The 25646-nt window shown below is 33.0% G+C and overlaps 1 protein-coding gene and 1 pseudogene across 1 annotated transcript; one reads left to right on the top strand and one right to left on the bottom strand.

The window, feature by feature from the left end:
• The window catches only part of LOC113200094 (olfactory receptor 2J1-like), a 103520-nt pseudogene that overhangs the window by 58141 nt on the left and 19733 nt on the right, over positions 1 to 25646 (top strand).
• Positions 5716 to 6645, bottom strand: LOC113200100 (olfactory receptor 2J3-like). Its single transcript, XM_026413384.2, has one exon. It carries the CDS (start codon positions 6643 to 6645, stop codon positions 5716 to 5718), a length of 930 nt encoding a protein of 309 aa, XP_026269169.2.

Below are 25646 nucleotides of genomic sequence, written 5' to 3'. Positions count from 1 at the left end.
TAGGCCCTGAGCCAATATGTTGGAGTGTTGGGCCTACATTTTTTTCTAGTAGGTTCAGGGTTTCTGGTCCAATTCCTAGGTCTTTGATCTATTTTGAGTTGAGTTTTGTACAGGTTGAGAGATAGGGGTTAAATTTCACTTTGCTACATGTGGATTTCTAGTTTTCCAGCACCATTTGTTGAAGAGGGTGTCTTTTCTCCACTCTGTGTTTTTTGCACCATTGTCAAATATACAATAACTGTATATGTGTGTTTGTCTCTGTCTTCTAGTCTAGTATACCTTCTAATGTTTTGCAATATTAACAGGAATCATTTTATCTTTGTTTCCCTAGCTCAGATTTACAGTTCTTCTTTTATCCATTTTCCCCCTCTTACACGACCTACTATTGCTTCAAATGTTCCCCATACATCTTTTTACAATTTTTAAATTTCTTTGCTATTTTCCCCACCTTTTATTTTCTTTCTTTTTTTCCAAATTTTTCTTTTCACCTCTTTTTAATCACTATATAATATTATAGCAGTTTTATAATCTTTAATAACTAATTTTCACCCTATTTCAGAACATTACTACAAGTTCAAACGTGAATTAGCAGGACTATGAAGAACACTATGAACATGTTTGGAGTTTCCTAAGGTTGATTGTATGTGGCTTTGTTCTGAAGTGATTGTAGTAAATGAAGCTTTATATTTTCTCTCAAAGCTTTATATTTTCTTCTATTCTATTGGGAATAGAAGAGGTACACATTGAGTGAAAGTATCAATACCTGAGTATTCTCCCAGCCTGGGGCCCTTAAAAAAGAGAAGCACATTAAATAGCTCACTAAATAGTTCTTATAAAATAAGAAAGATCAAGTGATTTCTCTCATAAGAAGAAGCTAGGATAAGAGAAGGATAGGATAACACAAAGCACCAGTCAAATTAATGGATGAGCAAAAAGAAGTCAAGGATAGTAGAGGAAGGAAAATGCATGAGGGAAGGGAAGACAAGAGGGAAAAGGGTAATGAGAAAGGGGAAATCATGAACTAAAATTGATTTTTATGCATAGATATGAGTTTGTTGAGATGAACTCAACTAGTATGAACAAGTGTACATCTCTAAAAAAGAAAAGAAGAAGCATTATTAGTCCCATTATTTATTCATGCACTATAAAATAGCAAGGGAAAAATTTAACCTAAACAGTACATAACACTTCAACAATCAATCCCATTGACTCCATAAAAGAGAAAACATCAGGGCTGGGGATGTGGCTCAAGCGGTAGCGTGCTCACCTGGCCCGGGTTTGATCCTTAGCACCACATTCAAACAAAGATGTTGTGTCCGCCAAAAACTGAAAAATAAATATTGAAATTCTCTCTCTCTCTCTCTCTCTCTCTCTCTCTCTTAAAAAAGAAAATGCCTTAATTTTTAAAAAAGAGAGAAAATATCAGAGAAAGAATTCAGAAATTTCATAGTTCAATGAGAAGAAATGAACTTAGAAAATATAGGAAACAAAATATAATTTAAATAAAGAGGTAAAGACTCTGAAAAAGAACCAAATAGAAATCCTGTGAATTAAATACTTGATAAATCAAAATAAAAATTCAATGGAAAGCATCACAATAGATTAGACCACTTTGAAGATAGATTCTCAGGCCTTAATGACAAACTGTACAATCTTGAAAATAAACCAAAAAAATAAAGAAAACATGTTGAGAAACCATGAACAGAATGTTTTTAAAATCTGGGATAACATCATATACCAAATTTAAGAATAATTGGGGTAGAAGAAAAATATAAAATACAAACTAAAGAAATAACAATTTTTTAAATGAAATAATATCAGAAAGTTTTCCAGATCTTAGGAAAAAGACAGAAATACCAATACAAGAGTTACTTAAAGCCTCAATAGGCAAGATCAAAAAAACCTTAGCCAAGTCACATTATAATGAAAATAATAAATATACAGAAAAATGATAGAATTTTATATGTCATAAGAGAAAAATGACAGGTGACATATAGAGGTAAGCCAATTCTAGTTTTGACTGGTTTCTCTACTCAGGCCTCAAAAACCAAGAGGGTTTGGAACAAGATATACCGAACCCTGAAAGGACATAGGAGAAACCAAGATACAGCAAAACTATCCTTCAGAATTGTCCAACATTTTACTTCCCATTATAAGTTCGTCTAAAGATTATATTATATGACATAGAAAAGTATTACTTGTATATATTCTTTTTCAAGATAAATGAATTATTGGATTTTTTAAAATAGCCACCAAAACAAGAAATAAGAAATAATAGTAAAGGTTCACATTTATCATTTAAAAGGTAAAACTCTCATTTTATTTTTATTTTATTTTTAAATTAAGCTTATTTTTAATTGTTACATAAAGTCCCAAATGGATAATATGTGAGGTTTTGACACATGTACCCATTGTGTAATGTTTAAATCAAGTTAAAAGAATGGGGGATGGAGAATGAGGTGAGCACTTGATTTTGTTGGGCATCACAGTACCCATCTGTCCTCAAGATAAACCCAGAATAAGGCCTGTCCTGGTGTCCCTAAGACTTAGCTGATTCTTCAAAGACCCTGCCTTCTAGTTCATCATACACAGACCCAGGCTCCAAGCTCCAAATGACTCCCTAAAGAATGAGATTCCAGCCCTGCTCCAACACAAGGCTGGGTTTAGGCCCCAGACTATTCATTGTATCCCCAGTTTCCAGTGCATGCAGAGTCCAGGCTTATACCCATCAGTTATTACCTCATACCCAATATAGTATCTATTATGAAAAAAGACAAAAAGAAAGTTTTGGCATGGATGTGGAGAAAAGAGAACATTATACATTAGGGTAGGGAATACAATTATTAGAGCCAATATGGAAAACACCATGAAACTTCCTCAAAAATTTAAAAATAAATCTACCAAATTATTCTACAATCACATATGATTGCACACACACACACACACACACACACACACACACACATTTTTTAAAGAAGGAAATCCTTATACCTGCAACAACATGGGTGAACTGTAGAACACTACAGTTTCAGTAAGTGAAATAGACTATGCAGACAATGACAATATTCTTTATTAATACATATATGAATCTAAATTATTTTAACTTACAAAAGTGCAGACAAGTAAAATACTGGTTGTCAAAGGGTCTGGAGGGTCAGAGGAAAACAGGGAAAGAGAAAATGGAACTTTTTTCAAAAGATACAAAGTTTCAGAGAGGAGACCTATTGAGATGTATTACATAATAAGATGTCTAGAATTAATGCTACTATATTCTTTTTTTATTGATTTTGTAAACTAAAATAAAATAAATGACAGCAAAATGCATTACAATTCTTATTACACATATATACCCCAATTTTTCATATCTCTGTATATAAAGTATTTTGACAGCCAATTTGTCTCTTCATACATGTACTTTGGATAATGATGTCTATCATATTCCACTGTCCTTGCTAATCCCCTGCCCCCTCCCTTTCCCTCCCACCCCTCTTCCCTATCTAGACTTCATCTATAACGCTAAGTGAAGTTAGCAAATCCCCCCCAAAAAATGCCAAATGTTTTATCTGATATAAGGAGGCTAACTCATAGAAGGGTAGGGAAGGGGAGCATAGGAGAAATAGATGAATGGTACTGTATTCTATACCTGAAATTTTCTAAGAGTGTAGATTTTCTTCTTTCATTTCTTTTTCCTTTCTTCTCCTCCTCCTCCTCCTCCTCCTCCTCCTCCTCCTCCTCCTCCTCCTCCTCTTCCTCCTCCTCCTCTCCTCCTTCTTTTTTTGTACAGGAATTAAAGCCAGGGGCACTGAGTCATATTCCTAGCCCTTTAATTTTTTTAAATTTTATTTTGAGACAGGCTTGTTAAGTTGATTCAGGCCACAGTAAATTGCTGAGGCTGGCTTTGAACTTGTGATTCTCCTACCTCAGTATCCAGAGCCACTTGGATTACAGGAATGTGCTACTGTGCCAGGCAGGAGAGTAGATCTTAAACATTTTCACCATACACAATAATATTAACCTACTTGGTGTGATATGTATGTTAATGGATATAAATACATAACTTAATAATATTTGAATACATCAAAACATCACATTGTAAAAATATACACAGCAATTTTTCTTAATTTATACCTTTAAAAAGCTGAAGGAGAAAATTTAGATTGTGGACGATGAGAATGCCACATGTTATCCTGAACTATAAGATTTCCACAATGCAAGATTGTACAAATATTTCACATTTCATATATTTCCAAATAATCTGTATTCATATGCATTTTCACTGTATGTAGAGTTTATTATTACAGAAGTTTTTTTTATTTATACAATTTTTGCTTCCTTATTTTATAGGTGGTAGGTTTAAAGACAAAGAAACTTAACCTATACTATTATTCTTGTTAGGGTGATAAAAACATCACAGACAGAACAAGGACAGAATGAACAGAGTCAATGTAATTGCAAACCACACAGGAAATAGACTGGAAGTTTTGGGTGTAGTTTTATTTTACAATGTAAGACAAAGTTTCTGAAATACTTGCAGCAAAGTCTTTATAAAGCCTTCAAAGTTTGTATCTAACAATCAACATACAGACAAAATTCAAGCATTGCTAAGTGGTCACTTTAGATTATTTTATTTCAGTTAGCATTCCATTCTTATTGATGATTGACAGTTAAGTGGGCGATTATGTAGTTCACTTATTTCAGATAAGGCTGGTTGATAATAGTACAAAAAATATTCCATAAAAATCTATTTATTTGGAAAATAAATACATTGACCTTCCTAATGTACTTACTAACCACAAATGCTAACATTAAATCAAGATTAAAAACAAACAAAAAAACATTTTCCATTGAACAACCTTTATCAGAAACGGTTTTCCAATATATTTTAAAGTAATGATTTCAAAAACTCATTAGCTTCAAGCCATTTTTGTATCCTATATTTCTAATTTCCTTGAATATTCTTTATATAGCATTTTAGGCAACACAGGTGCTTCACCCATATACTTTATCAAATTATATTCAGCCATGATGGCTAGTATGGACAGGACATTTAACAGAAAATCTGTTATATCCACTTAGAAGTATATGATATACTTCTAACTGCCATGCAAACAGTTATGTAAGACGCTTACTTCTGCTACATAATTACACATGTGTTTGCTACAATTCATACATTTATTTTCTTATGACATGGAAAGGCATATGAAAAAATGTTCAACAAATAATAGAAGTTCAAGTATTTCACTTTGTCTGTAAAATAATGTGTATGTGTGTGTGTGTGTGTGTGTGTGTGTGTTTACCCAAATATATATAGTTCTGCCTAGAGGAAAGAAATTTAAAAGACACATTATAGAAATTTTAAAATGTAATGTCATCTTTCCACAGGAATTAAAAACTACTATTATTAATATTTATGACAAATCTCACACCTCATTCTCAGATAAGGAAAGACTTTGGATTCATTAGAATTGTGATGCAGGAAATTATCACTGCATTGGTCTTAATTTACATGGCTGTGTTCTCTACAAGAGAATGTTATTTAGGTAGGCTTCATTTTACTTATACCTGTTAGTAAGAATTCTGTGAACTTGTAAAATTATTTGGTCATTATTTCAGGTATAATGAGTAAAAACGTAATGCATGGATGGATGGATGGACCTATGAACCACTGGTGAAAAGTTGTATGCACCATTACACTGTTAATGCCGCACACAAGTTTTATTCTCTCTCCATTAGTCTCCTAACTGCCCCTCTCACATCTTTGTTTCTGAGGGTGTAGATGAGAGGGTTGAGGCTAGGGGTGACAACAGTATAAAACAGGGCAATGAACTTCCCTTGCTCTTGAGAATTTTCTGTTGATGGTTGGAGATATATGAAAAGGGCTGGAATAAAAAACAGAGAAACTACCATAAGATGGGATCCACATGTACCAAAGACTTTCTGAAGCCTGGTAATTGACTGCATCTTCAGTGCAGCCCGAGCAATCGCACCATAAGATGTTAGAATGAGGAAGAGAGGTATGAGAGCAAAAATAGAGCTTGTGAACATGAGAGTCAGCTCATTAATATGAGTATCAACACAAGACAATTTCAGGAGTGCTGGAACTTCACAGAAAAAGTGATCAACTTGGTAATGTCCACACAGGGGCACCCATAAGATAAAGAGGGAATGGAGTGCTGAGTTGGTAAAACCACTTACCCAAGAAACCAAAGCTAAGGATTGACAGAGTCCAGGGTGCATGAGGACAGTGTAATGCAAGGGTTTACACACAGCTGCATAACGGTCATAGGACATCACCATCAATAGGACACACTCTGTAGTTCCCAGTGCAAGAACAAAGTAGAGTTGAACAATGCAACCAGCATAAGAAATGGTCTTCTCTGGGCCCCAGAGGTTTACCAGCAATTGGGGAATGGAGCTGGTGGTGTAGCAGAGATCCAGAAAAGAGAGGTTTGAGAGGAAGAAGTACATGGGAGTGTGGAGACAGGAATCCAGGCATGATAGCATGATGATGAACAAATTACCTATCAGTGTCATCAAGTAGAATATCAAGATAACCACAAAGAGAATGACTTCCAGCTGAGGCCATTTAGAAAACCCCAGTAGAATGAAGTAGCCTTCAGAACTAGCATTGAGTTTTTCCATCATTTTTGCTTTCTGTTACCTGAAAGGGGGAAAAAATTACATAAGCTCAAAAAACAATATGGAAATGTGATAAATTTTTAAAAGCCTGCCACTGTGAGATTCTAGGACAATTAGGACAATTGAGGGAATATTACAATTAACCACATAAAAATTCTCAAGTTCATACTGATATAAATATAGCAAAATACATCAATGATGTACACTGAGCTAGAATCAGAATTAATAAATACAAAAGTGTGATCCTTTTAGGAATACATAAGTGGATACAAAATTGGTAAATAATAATTTGATGAGAAGCATGTTATTTACATAACCTGAAACATCTCTCTACCAATTACTTGATAATTACAAAGTGAAAGACAATAAATTTTGCCATTGCAGAACATCGTGGACACCTCCATAACCATGTGATAAAAGTCAACATCAACAGTGTTGAGACAAATCAACATTATGTGGCTGCTGATGTGATACTCTCAAATGGACACAATATCACTTCAATCATGTTCCCAACAAGAATACATAGCCTAATATGAATAATGAAGGAACTTGGCACAACTCAAAGTGAAACAAAATAGCTTACTTGTAATACTCAAAATGTCAACATCAATTAAGGCAATGAAGATTGAGGGAGTGGACCATGATAAAGGAGACTGATGAATTAAAGTATCTAAATTTATGATTCTGTACTTGAAAATAATTGCTATTAACAAAATTAGTGAAACAACTGAAGAAATCTAAATGCAAACTATAGATTTAACAATATCATCTCCCTTTTAAATTTGCTATTTTTTTTTTGCTAAGTATAGAGATGTAAGCTACTGTTCTTGTTCTTAGAATATAAATACCAAAAGAGATAGTGCTTATGAAAAATAGTATCACCAATTAAATCTCAAATTCTCCAAAGAAGCAATGGAGGATAGAAAGTATCAATTTATGGATAGATAGATGATAGACAGTAGGGGAATGTTAGTTCTTTGCACTACTTTTTGTAATTATTTTGTAAATTTGAAGTTTTACCATAATAAAATTTGGGGTAACTTTTATTTACCAAAATAAATTACAAAATGATTTTATATTCCATGCATATATTTGCCTTCTTATATAAAAAAGTAACATCATAATTGTCATGTTCTTCTCACTCATCCTACAGGGGATGGTAATTTGTAAGTAAATGGTAGTGAAGGAAATTTCTAATTTATCTAAGGAAGACAATTTCATAAAAACCAACAATCTTTGTTACCATATGAATTCAGTTTTCTTTTCAACATTTTTTGTTTACTTCCATTTATGTGATGATAGATACCATAATAAATGCAATTCCAATAATTATATATATGGGTGAGAAGAGAGAAAGAAAAATATCTACTTCTGTAGTGAGTTTGAATTGTTTATATTGGGTGAAGGATATTTAGACTAAATTAGATATTCTTTTAAAAAATTTTTTAGTTGCAGTTGGACAAAATACCTTTATTTTATTCATTTATTTTTATGTATTGCTGAGGATTGAACCCAGTTCCTTGCGAGTGCTTGGCGAGACACAACCCCAGCCCCATCAACTAGATATTCTTATAGAAATAATTTTATTGTCTGATTTGGTTTATTGAACTCAAAGCTTGTTTTTAACTTGGAAAATAAAACATAAATAAATATACTAACAAAGACACATAGGCACATGCACATTAATTTAGGAGTACTAATAATGTAAAAAATGTGGAAATATCAAGAAAAGGATATTAAAGTTACCTTAAAGAATCAGTGAAGCTAAATTTGAAGGAGAACTTTTTAAGGAAAAGAAGATCAAAATTCAGTGGGCAGGGGAAGGACAGGTACTGGGGTCTGAATTAGAATAAGATATATTCCATGCTTGTATATCAAATTGGCTCTACTGTCATGTATAACTAAAAGGAACAAATAAAATTAAATTTTAAAAACATTCAGTGACTCAGCACTGAAATATTAAATATCTGAGGGGCAGACAATGGAGAGGAACCTCACAATAACACCTAGAGTTGGAAGTGTGCATATCAGAGGGCTGAGAATTCTGAACCACAGGGCCTGAGGCAGGTTTCCATGTGTTGTCCTTTTCTCTAGGTTAATAACTGATAAAATATTTAAATTGTAACCATAAGTTCTAATTACTACATGTTTTTATTTTTAATTCTCTAGTCTACAGAACAATGAATTATTTTAAATTTATTATGCAATATAATGAAAACATTAAACCAATTTGGTCATTTAATATATTTCTGCTAGTGAGAAATTTTGTTAAGAAAAACTATAACTATATGATTCTTAGGCTATTCTTTTCCTCCTGCAGTATTTTGATCTTTCTTCAGAAACATTAACACTTCCATTTAACATATACTTACTGGGACAATGCACAATCGACCATTTAAATGTCCACTTTTCCTCTGAATTCTTGGTCTCCTCCAACTTTGCCAAATCCTTCTCCTCTTCCACTGCTTTCATGGTCAACACATTCTTTCATATTTTCTAATAAGCTACAATAGGAAAAGAAAGAAGTCACAGTAGAGCACCTGTGCTCTCCTTCTTCGGAGTTCTCTTAGTGGCTCATGTTTTACAAATTCAAGTCTTGTAAAAGATTGGTTGGTTTTCATCAGGAAAATTAGTATCAGTTTGGTCCCAAGGCTTTATGATGGATTTGTAACTTTTTGGTATTGGTGAATTAGATAATTATTTATCAGCTGTTACACAATGCAGACTAGTTTCTACAACTCAGAAAGCCTGTGAGATAATCAGCCAGTATAATTTTTTAAAATTTTCTTTAAAGCTATAGCTGAAGCAAAAAACAGCAATAGTAAAATAGAAATTATGAATGTTCCTTTACAATATCACACTATTTGAGAGATGATGGAAATTTTCCAAGACATTGTTTTAAATTTCCTTAGAAGTGAAAATGATATATAGAAGAAGGACTCACATGTCGTAGTTATTTCCTCTCATAAAGATGTAATTTTCCTCTTTCTTATACAGTTACCTCCATGACTTAGTACATTAGCTAAAACAAAGTGACTGATATGCAATCTTGATTTATTCTACAAACCATCAGTATTCTTACAAAGAAAGATTGGAAAGGGATTAGAGATGGTAAATATATGCATATGCCAGACACAAAAAAGTAAAGGTAGGAATTTTATGGTTTAGTTTTTTTCTTATTGGAGGGGAAGAAAACAAAGTTCTTCTCCAAAGTTGCTTTTTAAGAGCTAAGGATAGATTTTCCACTCGAGGTTTGAAAGTCAGCACTGTACAAGGAAAAGTGGTCAGTTTTCCCCATCTGTTTATTATTGGCCAACATTTTTTTTATTCTAGTCTTTTTCTTCTTTCATATTCTTACCTAGTGCTTACGTTTTACTTGAATAATTATTTTTACTTCTGTCCTTTCTGTGTCTGTCCATATTCCCTGTATATCATCTTCCCTATCTGCTTATATGTGGATGACCTCATCCCAGGTGTTGGTCTCCTTACAATCACCAGCATAAATTTATGCCTACATGTTAGGTTATATTCTACTAAATCAAGTCAGCAAATAAGTCTTAAAGTATCTCTGTTTTACCAATTAACTCTGTTTTGCTAAATCTGATTGTCATTGATATAGAAAAGTAAATCCTGTTCCTAAAAAATATTTTTAGTCTAAAGAAAAATTCATTAGGGCAATCAGTGTGTCAGGGGATTGACCCTTATCTTAGACCCTCTGGGTACAAACAAAGACTGTGACTTGGTTTCTTTGACTGGACCATTGGGATGGTAAATCCCAGTGTGTATATTAAAGGCTTTCAAGGACTTGTCCTGGTTAGAAACTAACAACAACAAAAAAAAAGCCATAAACATGAGAGGATTAATATGATCATAATGAATCCATAGTTTGATCATCACTGAGGAAAAATGCATTGATCTGTGTTTTCCAGAAAAGGAACTGTTTGTCTTGAATTACTTAAATTTTTTCCGCAGATTTTCATCCTGCTTTAGACTAAAATTTGAGAAATAATTTGTCAAGTAATCTAATTGGGGGATTAAAGAAGGGATTAAATAGTCAAACAAACAATGTGTCTTTGCCTGAATAATTTGCTTCTTTTTACCTTTTGGAAAAAATTGGTTCTTTTTAGTTATACATGACATAGAATCCATTTTGATATAAAAGCATTGAACATATCCTATTCTAATTCAGTTACCAGTACTTTCTTTTCCCTCTCCTTGCCCTACTTTCTGCTCCCTTCCTTCTACTCTATGGATCTTTCTACAATTTACTCATATTTATTTAATTTAATTAATTTCTTTTATTGACCTACACAATGGTGAGATTCATATATACCCATAGAAATGTTACTTCATATTCATTCCACTGTGTTTTTTTATTCCTTCCCTCCTCCCTTCCTTTATCTACTTCACTGAACTTTTATTCTTTCACTCTCTGCTCCCTTATTGTGGATTATCTTCCACACATCAGAGAAACCATTTGACCTTTGGTCTTTGTGGAGTGGTTTAGAATGATAGTCTCCAGATCCATTCATATACTGTCAAATGTCATAAAGTCATTTTTCTTTATGGCTAATACTCCATTGTGCATATATATCACATTTTCTTTATCCATTCATCTGTTGAAGGACACCAAGTTTGGCTCCACAGCTTAGCTATCATGAATTGTGCTTATATATACATTGTATCACTATAGTATGCTGATTTTAAAATCTTTGCAAATATACTAAGGAATTGAATTGCTAATTTGAGTTCTTTATTTGTTTCTACCTGGTATGCCTAAAATCCAAGGGCTCAGCCCTGCAAAAACATTGAAACTTGTCCATGAACCAATTCACACTTTTTCAGAATGTTACTACCACATACAAACAAGTTTATAGAAAACTACAACACATTTTAGAGCATTTTAACTATATATATATATATATATATATATATATATATATATATATATATATATTTTTTTTTTTTTTTTCTGTCTAACTTGTCAAAATATATAAACAACTGAAAAAAATAATTGATTGTTAATCCAATAATTCAATAATCCTTTGGTTGACATAGAAATTGGAATCCAGGAGTTTATAAATTTATTATCATTATTTTGTTGTAGTGCTGGCGATCAAGCATAGGTCTTCTTGCATGGTAGGCAAATGCTCTACAATAGAGCAAACCTACCCCCCAGTTGATAAATTTATAAATTAGTAAAAGTTTTAATTGTTATAACACAATACAAAAAAGTTATATTTAAAAAAAAATTTTTTCTAAGAAAATGTTCTGGTATGCTATTTTTTATTTAATAAAACTAATAAAAATGGTCTTTAGTTTTAGTAGTATGGATTAGAGTAATACCTCAATATGTCAATATTTTTTAGCTTTCAAATATGAAAAAGAATGTGTGTTGTTTCCCTGATTACCAGAGATTGAGAAGAGTGGAAATATAGGTGGGTAAAAGGAGATCAGTGCATACTATACACAAATATGAATGTGTGAAAATATCACTTTGTACCCCATTAACATGTACAGTTAACACAGATCAATAAAAAAAATAATATTTTTAAAAGCTAGGAAAATGTGAAAACTTTCTTCATAATAAATAAGACAAAATCATTTAAGGCATATAAGCTGCTATTAGCATTATAATGAATTTTAATTATAACTGATATATTTAAAAGTTCTGCCTCATTTCTTTGATATTCTTTTAGATACTAAAATATTAAAAACAAACATCTTAGTTCCAATGATTCAAAATCTTCAACTGTAACTATTATCATGTTTTATCCAGCATTTTAGAACACAAAATGTCACAAAGTCCTTCAAGTACCTCTCGTTGGTTAAATACATTATCCTGAGAGAATCACTCTCATGACCTTGATATGCATCATTCCTGTTTATTTTAATATGTATTTTTTAAATAAGAAAAGTTCAAATTAAATATTAATATGATTAAAGAGTTATCTATTTATATGCTTATATTTCTCCATTTTATTGGAAAGAAATTTAACCAGTTACACTAGAATCTATGAAAACCAGTAGAATTCACTTAGTTATCAAAATCTGGAAGATGTCTGTCATTCTGGGTAATAGCAGATAGTAGCAACAGCCATTATCCTCCATGATATTCTTGCTAAACTTGTGTTATGCTCGAATTTGGGATCCCCAAAATAAACACCAGTGACCAAGATCGATGTAAGCAGCAAAGAGGTGTTTATTTCAAGCTAGCTAAGTCTTCCTCGAGCACAGAGCAACTGGTGACGCTGAGAGGCCCTGAGCCCAGGGTTTGCAGTAGTTTTATACACTCTTTGGGGAAGGCAGGAACTTCACATACATCATATCATCTCTTAGCAAATCATCACACACCAAGGGAAAATTATAAAACAACTCTAAAACATGATTAGCACATTCACATGTGGGAACAAGTTGGGTAAGGGTGATTGGTTAGTACAAGAGGGGGATTCATTTGAACTGATTGGTTTAAGCCAAGAGGGGAGTACATGCTGAACTGCATGGTTTCCCAACATATTATCAACCACCATAAACTACTGGGAGGGTCATCTGGCATCTAAGGTATTTTCCCTGTCTCATGCTGATTGATGGTTGCTAGGGGGTTGCTATGGGTCCTCATCTAGCCTGACAGAGTCAGGGACACCTGGTGCCTCAGATCTCTACTGTTATTTGTAGATAAATAACTCAGCAGGGTGGGTATGTGCCTAGGAGTGCTCTGTGGGTCTTTCCAAGGAGAAGGGTCACGCACCCTTCCTTGGGCAGCCTTTGCTCTGAGGTAGAGGCTGGTTTCTCACTTGGAAACCAATTTTTAGCCATTGTCAAATCAAACATTTTAAAATACATGTGAAGATATCAAATCAACTAGAATCCTATTATTTTGACATCTGGTTTTTATCACTATTTTGAGATAGTACCCATCATTCTCTCTTTAGTCTATGAGTAATTCACAAAGCAGATTTTAAAAATTCAATATTAGAAGCATAAAGCTAATATGTAAAGTGTCAAACTCAAAAAGAAATAGAAAATCCAAATACTGTGCTAATTTTGTAGGAGAAACATTTTATTTTATTATGTTGTTATAGAAACAGTTTTTTTTAACTTAATACCCAAATGCCTACCTGTGGGGAAAAAAACCCATATATTTAGTATACATAAATACAAAATAAAACTAATTTTAAAAGATTCCAATTTGTTATTTAAGAATTTATTCTACATAAAACTAAAGTTTAAAAATCTCTATTTTTATTAAAGTAGACATCATTCAACAATGTTTGTACCCCTTCTGGATATATCAGTTTTTCCCTATTGATCTTGATGTCTTGGTATCTTGAAACAGACTGAAATTTAATTGTTTTACATACACTAAATAGCTACTAATATTTCACACAGAAGGAAATTAAATCCTTTGTATGAAAGGATCTCTAAATCTGCTTCCCATAACTGTTCTTTCTCAAACATCACATGGTACATCAACTCTCCTACCAACCACAGTATGGACTGAAATACTTCTAAACATTTAACTAATACTTTTTAAACTTTCTAACCTTTTCTGTATACACTTTTTAATTTCAATATTTAATAATGCCACCTTAATAAAGTATAATGAGAATATGCTTCTGTAACAGAAAAAAGTCCAATCAAATACTCAGAAATGAGGAATTAAAGACATTTACCAGGAAAAGAATAAAAAAGTTGTAATGCTTTGTAGGGATATAGATGAATATAGCCCTGGTTGAGGGAAGAGCCATAATCAAAACTTATAAAAAGAAAACTCACAAGTATTCAAAATCTGCCATGAGTTAGTGAATGTTTAAAACACCTTTTATTTCCAATCTTATTATTTGAGGAACCTTTCAAGGCAGGTCTTCTTCATATTCAGTAGATAAAGACACAAAACATTTGGTCTTTTGGCCTGTGAGGTTCTATTGTATTTCCAACCTGGAATTTGAATATCTTTAATTTAAAAAGAAATCCATATTTTTCTGCCTTATGAGAAGCTGATTTCAAATATGTTGAAAAAGATTATACATTCAAAGTGTTTCAAGCTGATGATTGCAGGGGTTTTATGTAAGATTTAAAGGAGGAATATATTGGACCATAACTGAGGACCAAAAGTATTAGTAATATTATAGAATATGCATCTGTAGAAGTCATATAAGTTTAAAAGATTTTAAAATCTGAAATTATATAAGCTTTCTATCTTATGATTATATTTTGAACAGTATAATATAGTTTGGAAGTATAAAATCACTGGAAATTAGTTAATTAAGGTTATGGAATTCCTCTGTGCAGATGAAAATGAAGTTCTCAGGATAAGAATGATAAAGATTTAAAAGATAGGAAAAGAGTAAGAGATTGATACTGGAGTTAGATATGGAAGTTTTGTTAACTTTGGGTCCTCTAGGGAAGAGATGAGTCAAATATAAAGATGTTTCTAAAGTAAAGAATACTGAACAAAAGGTAGAGATTTTTATCAAGAATTTAATAACATGAGAAGCAGTTTGGAAGAACACCATACGACTGAAGAACACCATACAACTTGAAGAATCATTCCAAGGAAGATTCCACTAATTATCTATAGAAAAAAAAAAATGGACTTCAATTGTTAAAAGGGAGAATAGATTTTCATCAAAGAGGATCTGACTTATAAAGAATGAATATAAAAAACATTGTTTTGTTTCTCATTTTGGAAATATCAAAGAAATTTAAAAGTACTTTCATTTGTAAAAGAATGACTCATAATTTTCAATAATATTTCTTTTTACTTTCAAAAATGTCCTAGTTTAGTTGCTAATTTATATGGTCACCCAGATTATTCCTTAAAGATCCAAGACACACAAAGTAGAAATGGGGAAAAAAATTGAAAGTTATATGAAGCCTCTGGAAATCATTTGAGGTAGAATTACAGCTAATACTAACATCCATTCTCTACTTGAAACGGAGCATCTATCTTTCTATTAACCTCTGGTCAAACTGGAAACCTAATCATAGGCCACTAAGTACAATCTGAGTTGCCTATTGTGAAATGAGTGTTATCTGATTAACCAAATCATAAAGTAGGGCATATAATGCAACATTATGTTATTAAATATAAATGTCATACATAGATAAGAGTAAGTAGGACATAAGGTAACATATGACACATTGTAGTGTGATGTTCCTACTTGTTCATTAGACACAAGTAAATAATATGTGCTAGTAACTCAGGATGCTGTGTATCTACTTTCAGTATTAATCACCACTCATTAAAGTCACACATATAACTCATAGGAAGTTTTCTGTGACAACTTAGCACAGGAATAAAAAGTCCAAATTTTGCTAAAGTTAAGTCTGCACAGAAGTGGGCTGTTACTAAGTCTGAGGTTTGATTTTGCCACTATGTTTCTTTTTGAAAAACTATTATTTAATACTTGATATTCAAATATGTTTATTAAGTGAAATAAAATAAACACCTACCATCTATTCAGCTTAGGAAATAAGAATGATATGGGCTGGGGATGTGGCTCAAGCGGTAGCGCGCTCGCCTGGCATGCGTGCGGCCCGGGTTCGATCCTCAGCACCACATACCAACAAAGATGTTGTGTCCGCTGAGAACTAGAAAATAAATATTAAAATCTCTCTCTCTCTCTCTCTCTCTCTCTCTCTCTCTCTCTCTCTCCTCTCTCACTCTCTCTTTAAAAAAAAAAAAAGAATGATATTATCAATACAGTAAAATAACCATGTTCACTTCTGACTACTGGCATCTCCTTTTCCCCAAGGTGACTGCTATGATGAATTTTGCATCTTTAAAATCTTTATATTTGATATTTATTAGTGCATGTCTACATGACATAAAATAATCTTTTAAAAGTATTTAAACTTAAAATAAAAGGCATTATGTTAAATGGTTTGTCTTTTCATGCCCCTGTTAAATGTAATTATATGATATGATAGATAATAGAATAATGATAAATATCACCATTTTTATTAATAATTTCTGGGGGTTGGGGTTGTGGCCCAGTGGTAGAGTACTTGCCTAGCACATGTGAGACATTGGGTTCAATTCTCAGCACCATATTAAATAAATAAAAAATAAATATATTATATCCATGTACAACTAAAATAATAATAATAATAATAATAATAATAATAATAATAATAATAATGTTATTATGTGCCACAACAAAATGCTCCTTTAAATCCTCTTTCTCACAGAGGCTCCTACCAAATATGTCATGTGCTTACCATTCTGAAAGGGTGAAATGATCATATTGGTTATATTGAAAAAGTTTGAAGACTGAAGATGAAAACAAGATTCAGTGTTGGCCTAGTACTGCATTGTAACTCTGAGTAGTGTCTACAAAGAAAGAGTTCATGGATTAAAATATCTGACTTGCACAATAAACTTAGCTTCCTCAATAAACTGTTCCTAATTTTCTCTTTCTCTCCACAAAGATATAACTCTAGAGATTAATACACTATGAGAACTAAGATGAAACATTGGAAATTTTTAAATAGATGCATTGAAATATCCCCATTGCAGCAGGATTTACTTCTTATCTTGCAGGTGATATGCTATGCAGACCCGAGGACTCTAAAGTTTGAAGCAAACCACTATTAATCCTTCTGAAATTCTCCCTAAATTATTCATAAATGTGTCATAGTATCTTCACAACTAATATTAAAACGTTTTGCCATTTGTTCTTCAGGAAGATTTTCTCAGGAAAATGAGAAAAGTATTTGATCATATTCCATGATAAGGCAAACTCAATATTGCTTAAAATTCAGTGGATTAGAAAAGGGGAATGAAGGGAAGGGTGGGTAGGAAGACAGTAGAATGAATTGGACATAACTTTCCTATGTTCATATATGAATACTCCACCTGCGAATCTCAACATTATGTACAACCACAAGAATGGGATTGTAATTAGAATAGGTCATATTCCATGTGTGTATAATATATCAAAATACATTCTACTACCATGTATATCTAAATAAAAAGTAAAGCATATTTTCAACTTCAAATATAAAAAGTGCCTTTTCTTCAACAGAACTTCAAAAAAGTTTATGTATTCTTTATGTGTGGGAGGCCATCCTCCCACGTGATTTGAGTAACCTCCCTGGCTGGGTGAGAGGCGCTTAGATACAGCTATGTTAGAGTTTTCCCCACCCTTCTCCAGGTCCCAGGGCTTGTCCATGCAGAGGCATGTCTGGCCACTGCCCTGAAGACCCAATCGTTGCCCCTCACCTTGGGATGCTGCCCCCCTTAACTTTCATTGGATGAGATTTTCCCTGGAATTTTTTGTTCCCCAATAAAAGCCCACTCCCTGGCATGTTCTCCCTCTCTCGCTAGTCTCTTCTGTAAACCTTGCCACTGCATTAGGTGGCTGGAGGCGGGAGCTAGGAGAAGCCCTCTGGGAGCTGGTATTAAGGTAATAAGAGTCTTGTCTCTTTAATTTAAAACTCCCTAGCATTTACTCATGAGTCGAACCTTCTTTCATGAAGCCAGCGCTGGTTGCATGGCAGATTTATGCTAGAATACACTGAACACACATACCCATGAAATGCTGAATCAGTCTAGTACAAATAAAACATATTTGCATATTTTCCCTTCACTTCTCCCAATATTCTTTATCCTTATCTGAATCTTTATTTAGATTTTGTGTAGAATTCTTACTAGTCCTCATTTTTCACAGAGTTCAGACATCACTTATATTTCTGGAAAGAGTTCTATGGTCCTTAAAAGTTCATATGCACAATAACAAGCCCATGAAGAAGGATAACTGAAGAAGTGTATTAGTTATACAACAGGTATAACTAATCTCTATAGCTAAATTTCAGACACATGTATCTCAGAGTTTTACTTTAGAACTAAAAAATATATTTTTTTCTACACATAAGAACAAGTTAAACAATGAATACTTTAAGTAGTTAATATGCTCAAAACTATTATTTGACATTGTTGAAATTTTAATTTTTTTTAAAGAGAGAGTGAGAGAGGGAGAGAGAGAAAGAGAGAGAGAGAATTTTAATATTTATTTTTTAGTTATCGGCGGACAACGACATCTTTGTATGCGGTGCTGAGGATCGAACCGGGCGGTACTCATGCCAGGCAAGCGCGCTACCGCTTGAGCCACATCCCCAGCCCCTTAATTTTTAATTTATGTGTACACATTTGTGTAAAATTTGAAAATATTTTCTCAGTCAGATATCTGCCAATTTTTAAAGTAACTTAGATTTTTTTTCAAACCAAATATGTTAAACACCATTAATCTCAAAATCTGGATCAGCATCAGCTGAATTAGATGATCTGTTACTTTCAGAATATATCTTGTTTACATATTTTGTGGGGGTACTACTTGGGATTGAGCCTGGGGACACTTTATCACTGGCTATATCCCCAGTATTTTATTTATTTTATTTTGAGAAAGGGTCCCTCTAAGTTTCCCAGGCTGGCTTCAAACTTGTGATCCTCCTACCTTGGAGTCCTGAGTCCCTGAGATAATTATTAAGTGTATGTACCATACCTGACTGAAACTGATTCTTGCGTGAAATAACATGACACTTTCTTTTCAATTATTTGCTTAGGTATTTATCATACCAGAAGACGTGACAGAAAAGTTTGAATGATCTTTTTTTTTTCTTATAATTGTTTATTTCTTTATTACACATCATGTTGAATTCTCATCATATTCATTCAACAGCACATAAATGTAAAATACATTAATTTGTTCTCACAAACTGTAATAATAAGTTTTATGGAAAAAATTTAATCTTCAGGTTTGAATCCTAGAACTGTTTTAGCACTTTCATTTTCCAGTTATACAGATTTGAACACTTTTACATTCACAATATACATCAATACAAAAATATTCATATTATTTGCTGATGTTATCAAACTGCATTACTGTTTAGAACACAAATTAGTATTTTTTCATACTGATTTTTTTCACACATTTAAATGGAATTCCTTCCTGTTACCTGAGTTAGATAAAATTGCAGTGTAGTTTTGATTATCATTTTCCTGATTGCTAAAAGATGTTAAAATTTTTTTTCATATATTTCTTGGCCATTTGTATTTATTTTGAAAAATGTCTGTTCAGTTCATTCGCCTATTTATTGATTGTTTACTTGGTTTTTTGATGTCTTACAGTCTAGATAGTAATCCTTTGTTGGGAGAATCGCTAAAAGGTTTTCTTTCATTCAGTAGGTTTTCTCTTCAAATGCCAAATTGTTTCCTTTGCTGTGCAGAAGCATTTTAAGTTGATCCCATTCCATTTATAAATCCTCAAACTTATTTTCTGATCTTTAAGGGTCCTATTGATAGGGAATAGACATGAGTGATTGGAATATGAGGTTAAAGAAATCATTATATTAAATGGGCCTACTGTGCTACCTCAATGTGATTTTATTTTTAAAAAGGAATTTACCTGCAGTACTTTTTGGCTGATGTTCACAGAATATGTTATATTCCTCAGCAAACTACCTGTTATCTGCAGGAGAAATGGAAGCCTCAAAATTTTAATAAGAAAAACACAGGTTACACTGAAGGGGGATGACTTTTGTGACCCTTCACAGACCAGATCCCTGAACTCTGGGAGATAAGCATAATTTCACCTAATAATAAAATCTGTAAAAATTGATTTAAATTAGAACTGATTAGCTTAGGCCAAAGTGACCTAGAGTTGTCATGACAGCAGAGACTTGAGAGTCTGATGCCATCTGTTGTCAGTCAAAAGTCAAGAGGCAGACCTGAGTATGACTTTTTAAAAACTTCCCTGGGACCCCCAATAAAACTGGTAAAAAATCATGCCATCCCTCTCCTCTCTGAAAGGATCCTCTTTTGAGGATTCCTTTGTTTCCACTTTTCCGTTTTTCTAAAAAGCTCATGTTGTTACTTTGAACAACATGGCTGAAATCTTTCTGACTTAATTGCAAGAAATGAAATGAAGGGGGATCTCTGTGTTGCTTCAGTTTCCCAGCAGACCACAGACATTGTAACAGTATTGATGAAGTCATTGCCTGTCCCTATATTGTTACTGAGTACTCTAGTACTGCCAAGGAGGAAGAGGCTAGGCTTCAATGCTCACTGCTTTTGAAATACTCAGGTCAAATTAATAGTAAGATAGGCTTTATTCAAAGCTAGCTTTGAAAGTAAGATATAAGAAACTTAATTGCTTGAAAAATTCCATCTTCAAAATCTATGAAGGTGCTGAGTGTGGTAGCACACAACTCTAATCCTAGTGACTTGGGAGGCTGAGGCAGGATCACAAGTTCAAAGCCAGACTCAGCAACTTAGGCCCTAACCAACTTAGAGAGGCCCTGTCTCAAAATAAAATATAAAAAGAGTTGGGCTATGGATCAGTGATAAAGCAGCCATGGGTTCAATCCCCAGTATAATAAAAACAGAACAAACAACAACAACAAAACAAACAAGCAAACCAAAAAAACAAACTGAAGGTGAGCAAAAATTTTAAAGAAGAGACAATGACAAGGAAGTGAGACAAAAGGCAGTAAATGTAAATGTACATATATGCCAATTTAATTAGTGGGACAGGCAGTGGTAGTCTGTGCTATCTGCCACTTTGGCACCTCTCAGGGTAAGGTGTTGCAGCTCTTCTGCTTTCACTCTCAGTAGGAGGAAGTTGTTTCCAATTTAGAGATGATACCTCCAAATTTGATTTGTTTCAATTTGTTGGAATCTTCCCCCCCCTTTTTTTTTGCTATCCATTTCAAAATTTCCCAGTTCTTTGATTCACTTTGTGTTGACTTTTTGCAGGATGAGAGAAAAGAATCTTTTTTCATTCTTCTACATATGAATATCCAGTTTTCCAAGCCCCATTTATTTAGCAAGTTGTCTCTTTCCCAGTGTATGTTTTTAGTGTCTTTGTCAAAGATGAAATGACTGGGGCTGGGGCTGTAGCTAGGTGACAGAGCGATTGCCTAGCATGAGTGAGGCACTGGGTTCAATCCTCAGCACAATATAAAAATAAACAAATTAAAAAAAAAGGCATTCTGCCCATCTACAACTAAAACAAAATTTACACACACACACACAAAAGGATGAATTGACTGTATCTGTGTGTTTGTCTCTGTATCTTCTATTGTATTTCATTGGTCCCCATGTGGGTTTTTATGCCAGAGCCATGTACTGCAGCTTTGTAAATTACTTACAATTCAGTATTAGAATGTTAATATAAATTATATGTAATTATATCAGTTCAGGCTTATCATCAGAAAAATAGCATGGTAACCACTTATCAATGGGCTTCCTATCTGTGTCACTTGAGAAACATTTCATCTTTCTCTAGGAGTTGTCTCAAGTCTGTGTGGGAAGACTATCTACACTGTGCATTCTCAAGAAGCACCCTATGCTTTCAAACATCTCATCAACTTCAATTTATGTTTAATCTTTGTAATGCTTATCCTTTCATTTTTTATGTTTTTCCCTGTTTATCTCATTATATTTCATTACTTTTCCCTCTTGCACTGCTGGCTTTTAGATCCTCTCTTCCAGTGATTTTTCTATCCTAATTTCACAGTCTAATTGAAAAGTTGACAGATTATAATCCTGTTTTTTTTTTTTTTTGGTACATGCACTCACATTTTTTCTTTCTAGTATATCTTATTCATATTTCATTTTCCACACATGCAGTATTTTATGCATTTATTTATTTATTTTGGGAGGTACCAGGGATTGAACTCAGGGGTATTTCACCACTGAGCCACATCCCTAGCCCTATTTTGTATTTTTTTCAGAGTCAGGGTCTCACTGAGTTGCTTAGTACCTTGCTTTTGCTGAGGATGGCTTTGAACTTGCGATCCTCCTGCCTCAGAAGTCCCGCTCCAGCCACTAGGATTACAGGTGTGGGCTACTGTGGCTGGTGGTAGTATTTTATTTATAATCATAGAACTTACACCTTTTCAAATAGTAAAAGTTTATGAGAAGAAATAAAAGTGATATTATCCAAAAATATAACATCAACATGAAATACACAAGTCAAACCATTAAATTGTGACCATATATATAAATCTTTTACTTGACTGATAGAAGTGTTCATACTTTATTCAAGTATTTAATATCTCTGAAATATAGTGTTTATTGAAATTTAATTGCCTTTAGGTTTGATCTAAGAGAGACTAAGAAAGAGATTAATCACAAAGAGAATTCTAATTGTTCCTCTAGGCAGGCATTTCCAAATTTAGAAGTTTCTTTGAAGTGAAATGCACTCTTATTTATATTAGGCACTATATTCTATATACACACAATCCAGTCTTCTCTAAAACTCATGGCCTTTAAATACATGAAATATTTTACTAACCTTATTTTGATAACTATATATCAATAAAAAGAAAGTATGAAGAAATACACTTGAATTTTTCAAGCTATCAGAGAAGGATGGAGAAACCATAGTACACAGATAAGTATTAATAATTAGGTTCAGAAGTTAGTTTTTTTAGATGATATGGATACCAGACAGAAAAAGCCTAGATTAGGAAAGCAATAATAGGAAATATCAAGCATGCATTGTAGGAGTGCTGTTTATATGCTATTCTTGAGGTCTCCTGGGCATTTTTACCATATCAGCCATTCATTTATCCTTCTCCCAAGTGAGTTAGCAGAGCAAGTTTCTCAGAACAGAGTTCTTTATGGAAATATTTCTTGTGTACAGTTAGTTACCAATTAGTTGGGAGTCAATCTCTGTTATTAGATTTGTTTAATAAGAAGTCATTCCATTTCCCAATAATGAAAACTAATTTTAAATAGAATACAACTAACAATAATGTGATCATAAATAAATCTGATTATGGTAGAACTAGTTTGAATGAATGATTCTGAAGAATTTATATAAGAATACCTTGAATTCTCTGATTTCACTAATTATTAGTTAGAACTGTTTGTCTAGATCTAATAATCTCCAGTCATAACAATAAAGGGGCACAAATAAGTTTGAAAGAAAAAGAAAAAAAATGATTTTTCCAAAAAGAAAAACTCAAGTGGTATTTTTAAAAGGAAACTTTTTTTAAAATGAGAGAGAAAATTTTTTTAATATTTATTTTTTAGTTATCAGCAGATGCAACAACTTTGTTTTTGTGTGGTGCTGAGGCTTGAACCTGGCCCCACACATGCCAGACGAGCATGCTACCACTTGAGCCACATCCCCAGACCCAGGAAACTTTATTTTAAAAAGAAAATCCATATTTAATGCTTGTATAAGAAAAATATTAGATGATGATCTACCTCTCTGACTCTCCACTGTCTCTATTTTTGTCCACATAATATTAAAACACAGACAGTATTAAATTTTTTTCAAATTACATATATTATCTTAAACTACATTATTTTGTAAACCAAAATCAAATACATTGAATAGGAGGCACACACAAAAAGGTTTCTCTTTGACAAGTCTTTCCCATGGCATGTACTTTCTGTTCTTTCACTAACGGTAACAACTAGCATTTATATAAGTATGTATAGTTTTACACATTATGCATATGATGGATGGTATTTGTTCTTCCCTTGGTTAACTCCACTCTTTATCTCAATGTATATATGTCACATCAGAAAAAAAAAAGTTTACTTAAATATATAATTGACTTTTATTCATGATTCATGAACCTGGGCAGCTTCCATTCTCCAAAATGGGAAAGAGCTCCTCCTCCTGGAAAATGGAACAACAGAGAGCTTTGTAAGATGGGGACAAGAAAATAACACTAGAAAAAATTGATGGGAAAGTGTACCATATACACCCAAAAGAACTGAACAATTTGCTAATCTGAAGAGTATGCATAGAAATGGGCAATGAGAATGCTGAACCAGGGAAGAAGGAATATAATGTTGGGTGAATTGGTTTTCTCTCTGGCAAGTCAGAGATTTCTCAGGAAACTCAAATGATACTTAATATTTGCTTATTAAGTTGCCTGAACCTGGACTCAGTTGTGGCCTACGCTAAGTGAATCAGAAATGTCAGCATAAAATTGAGGATGGAGTTTAAAGACTTAGTGAGGTACTAATTCTAAGTTTATTATATGTCACCTACTCACCCAATCTTTATATTCCTTAGGAGGGATCAGGTGACAGTCCTTTCAGTAAGTCTTAGAGAAATATATTGATGAGCAGGAACATTCAAATGATCAAAAGCTCTATAGTAAATGTATTCTGTATGCTAGAATTGACAGAAAAATTTACATTGTAATGGGCTCCTTAAATTGAATGGGAGTAATCTGATCTCAGAATGTTCATAGGCCAAATTATGTAATTTGATTTTGGTTTACAAAATAATGTAGTTTAAGATAATATATGCAATTTTTAAAAAAATTAATACTGTGTTTATAACTAATATTATGTGGACAAAGATAGACAGTAGAGAAACATAATTGCCAGAAAGAAAAAAAAAAGCATGGGTGATTACTATTTTGGGTTGAAGGACAATAGTAATCAGTACACAGAAATCTTTGGTGATGATTACAAGATTTTTACATTTCTAGAATGAAAAAAATCTGCTCATAAGTAAATTTATATAAGAAAAGAATGTTTGATAAAGGCATCTAACCAAAATTTGTTATTTCCATTCTATTTTATAAGCTTTTGGTAATAATACTGTGGTATATTAAGCCTTCATATGTGGTAGGAAATTTTTACCTTATTTTTTAAAAGATTATCCCATTTTGCAGAATGACCTTCCATGTTCATCTATGCTATTGAAAAAGGCAGAATTTTCTCTTTTTTTGAAGGCTACTAGTATCTCACTGTGATGTACATCCACATGTGCAATGTTTTTCTCCACATCATTGCCAGACACCTGGATTGTTATTATACTGCAATGAACTTGAGAGTGCAGATAACTTTTCAAGATTTTCAGTTTCACTCTCACAGCTTTATGTATCATCCTGTCAGAGGCTGCCTGCAGGGATTCTGATCCTGCCATACATTGCCTGTTTGTCTGGCTTCCCAGGCATTCTTTTGAAATTTCAGTTGAAGCCTCCATGACCCCACAACTCTTATATTCTTTGTGTCTGCAAAACAA

The sequence above is a fragment of the Urocitellus parryii genome, chromosome 8 (genome assembly GCF_045843805.1).
Source record: "Urocitellus parryii isolate mUroPar1 chromosome 8, mUroPar1.hap1, whole genome shotgun sequence".
In the NCBI taxonomy this organism is placed as follows: domain Eukaryota; kingdom Metazoa; phylum Chordata; class Mammalia; order Rodentia; family Sciuridae; genus Urocitellus; species Urocitellus parryii.
Note: the sequence above shows the minus strand (reverse complement) of the source record. Positions and strands in the feature narration are given on the sequence as shown.

Excerpts from the sequence above, each read along its gene's own strand:
- LOC113200100 (XM_026413384.2), bottom strand. The coding sequence starts at position 6,645 with ATGATGGAAAAACTCAATGCTAGTTCTGAAGGCTACTTCATTCTACTG.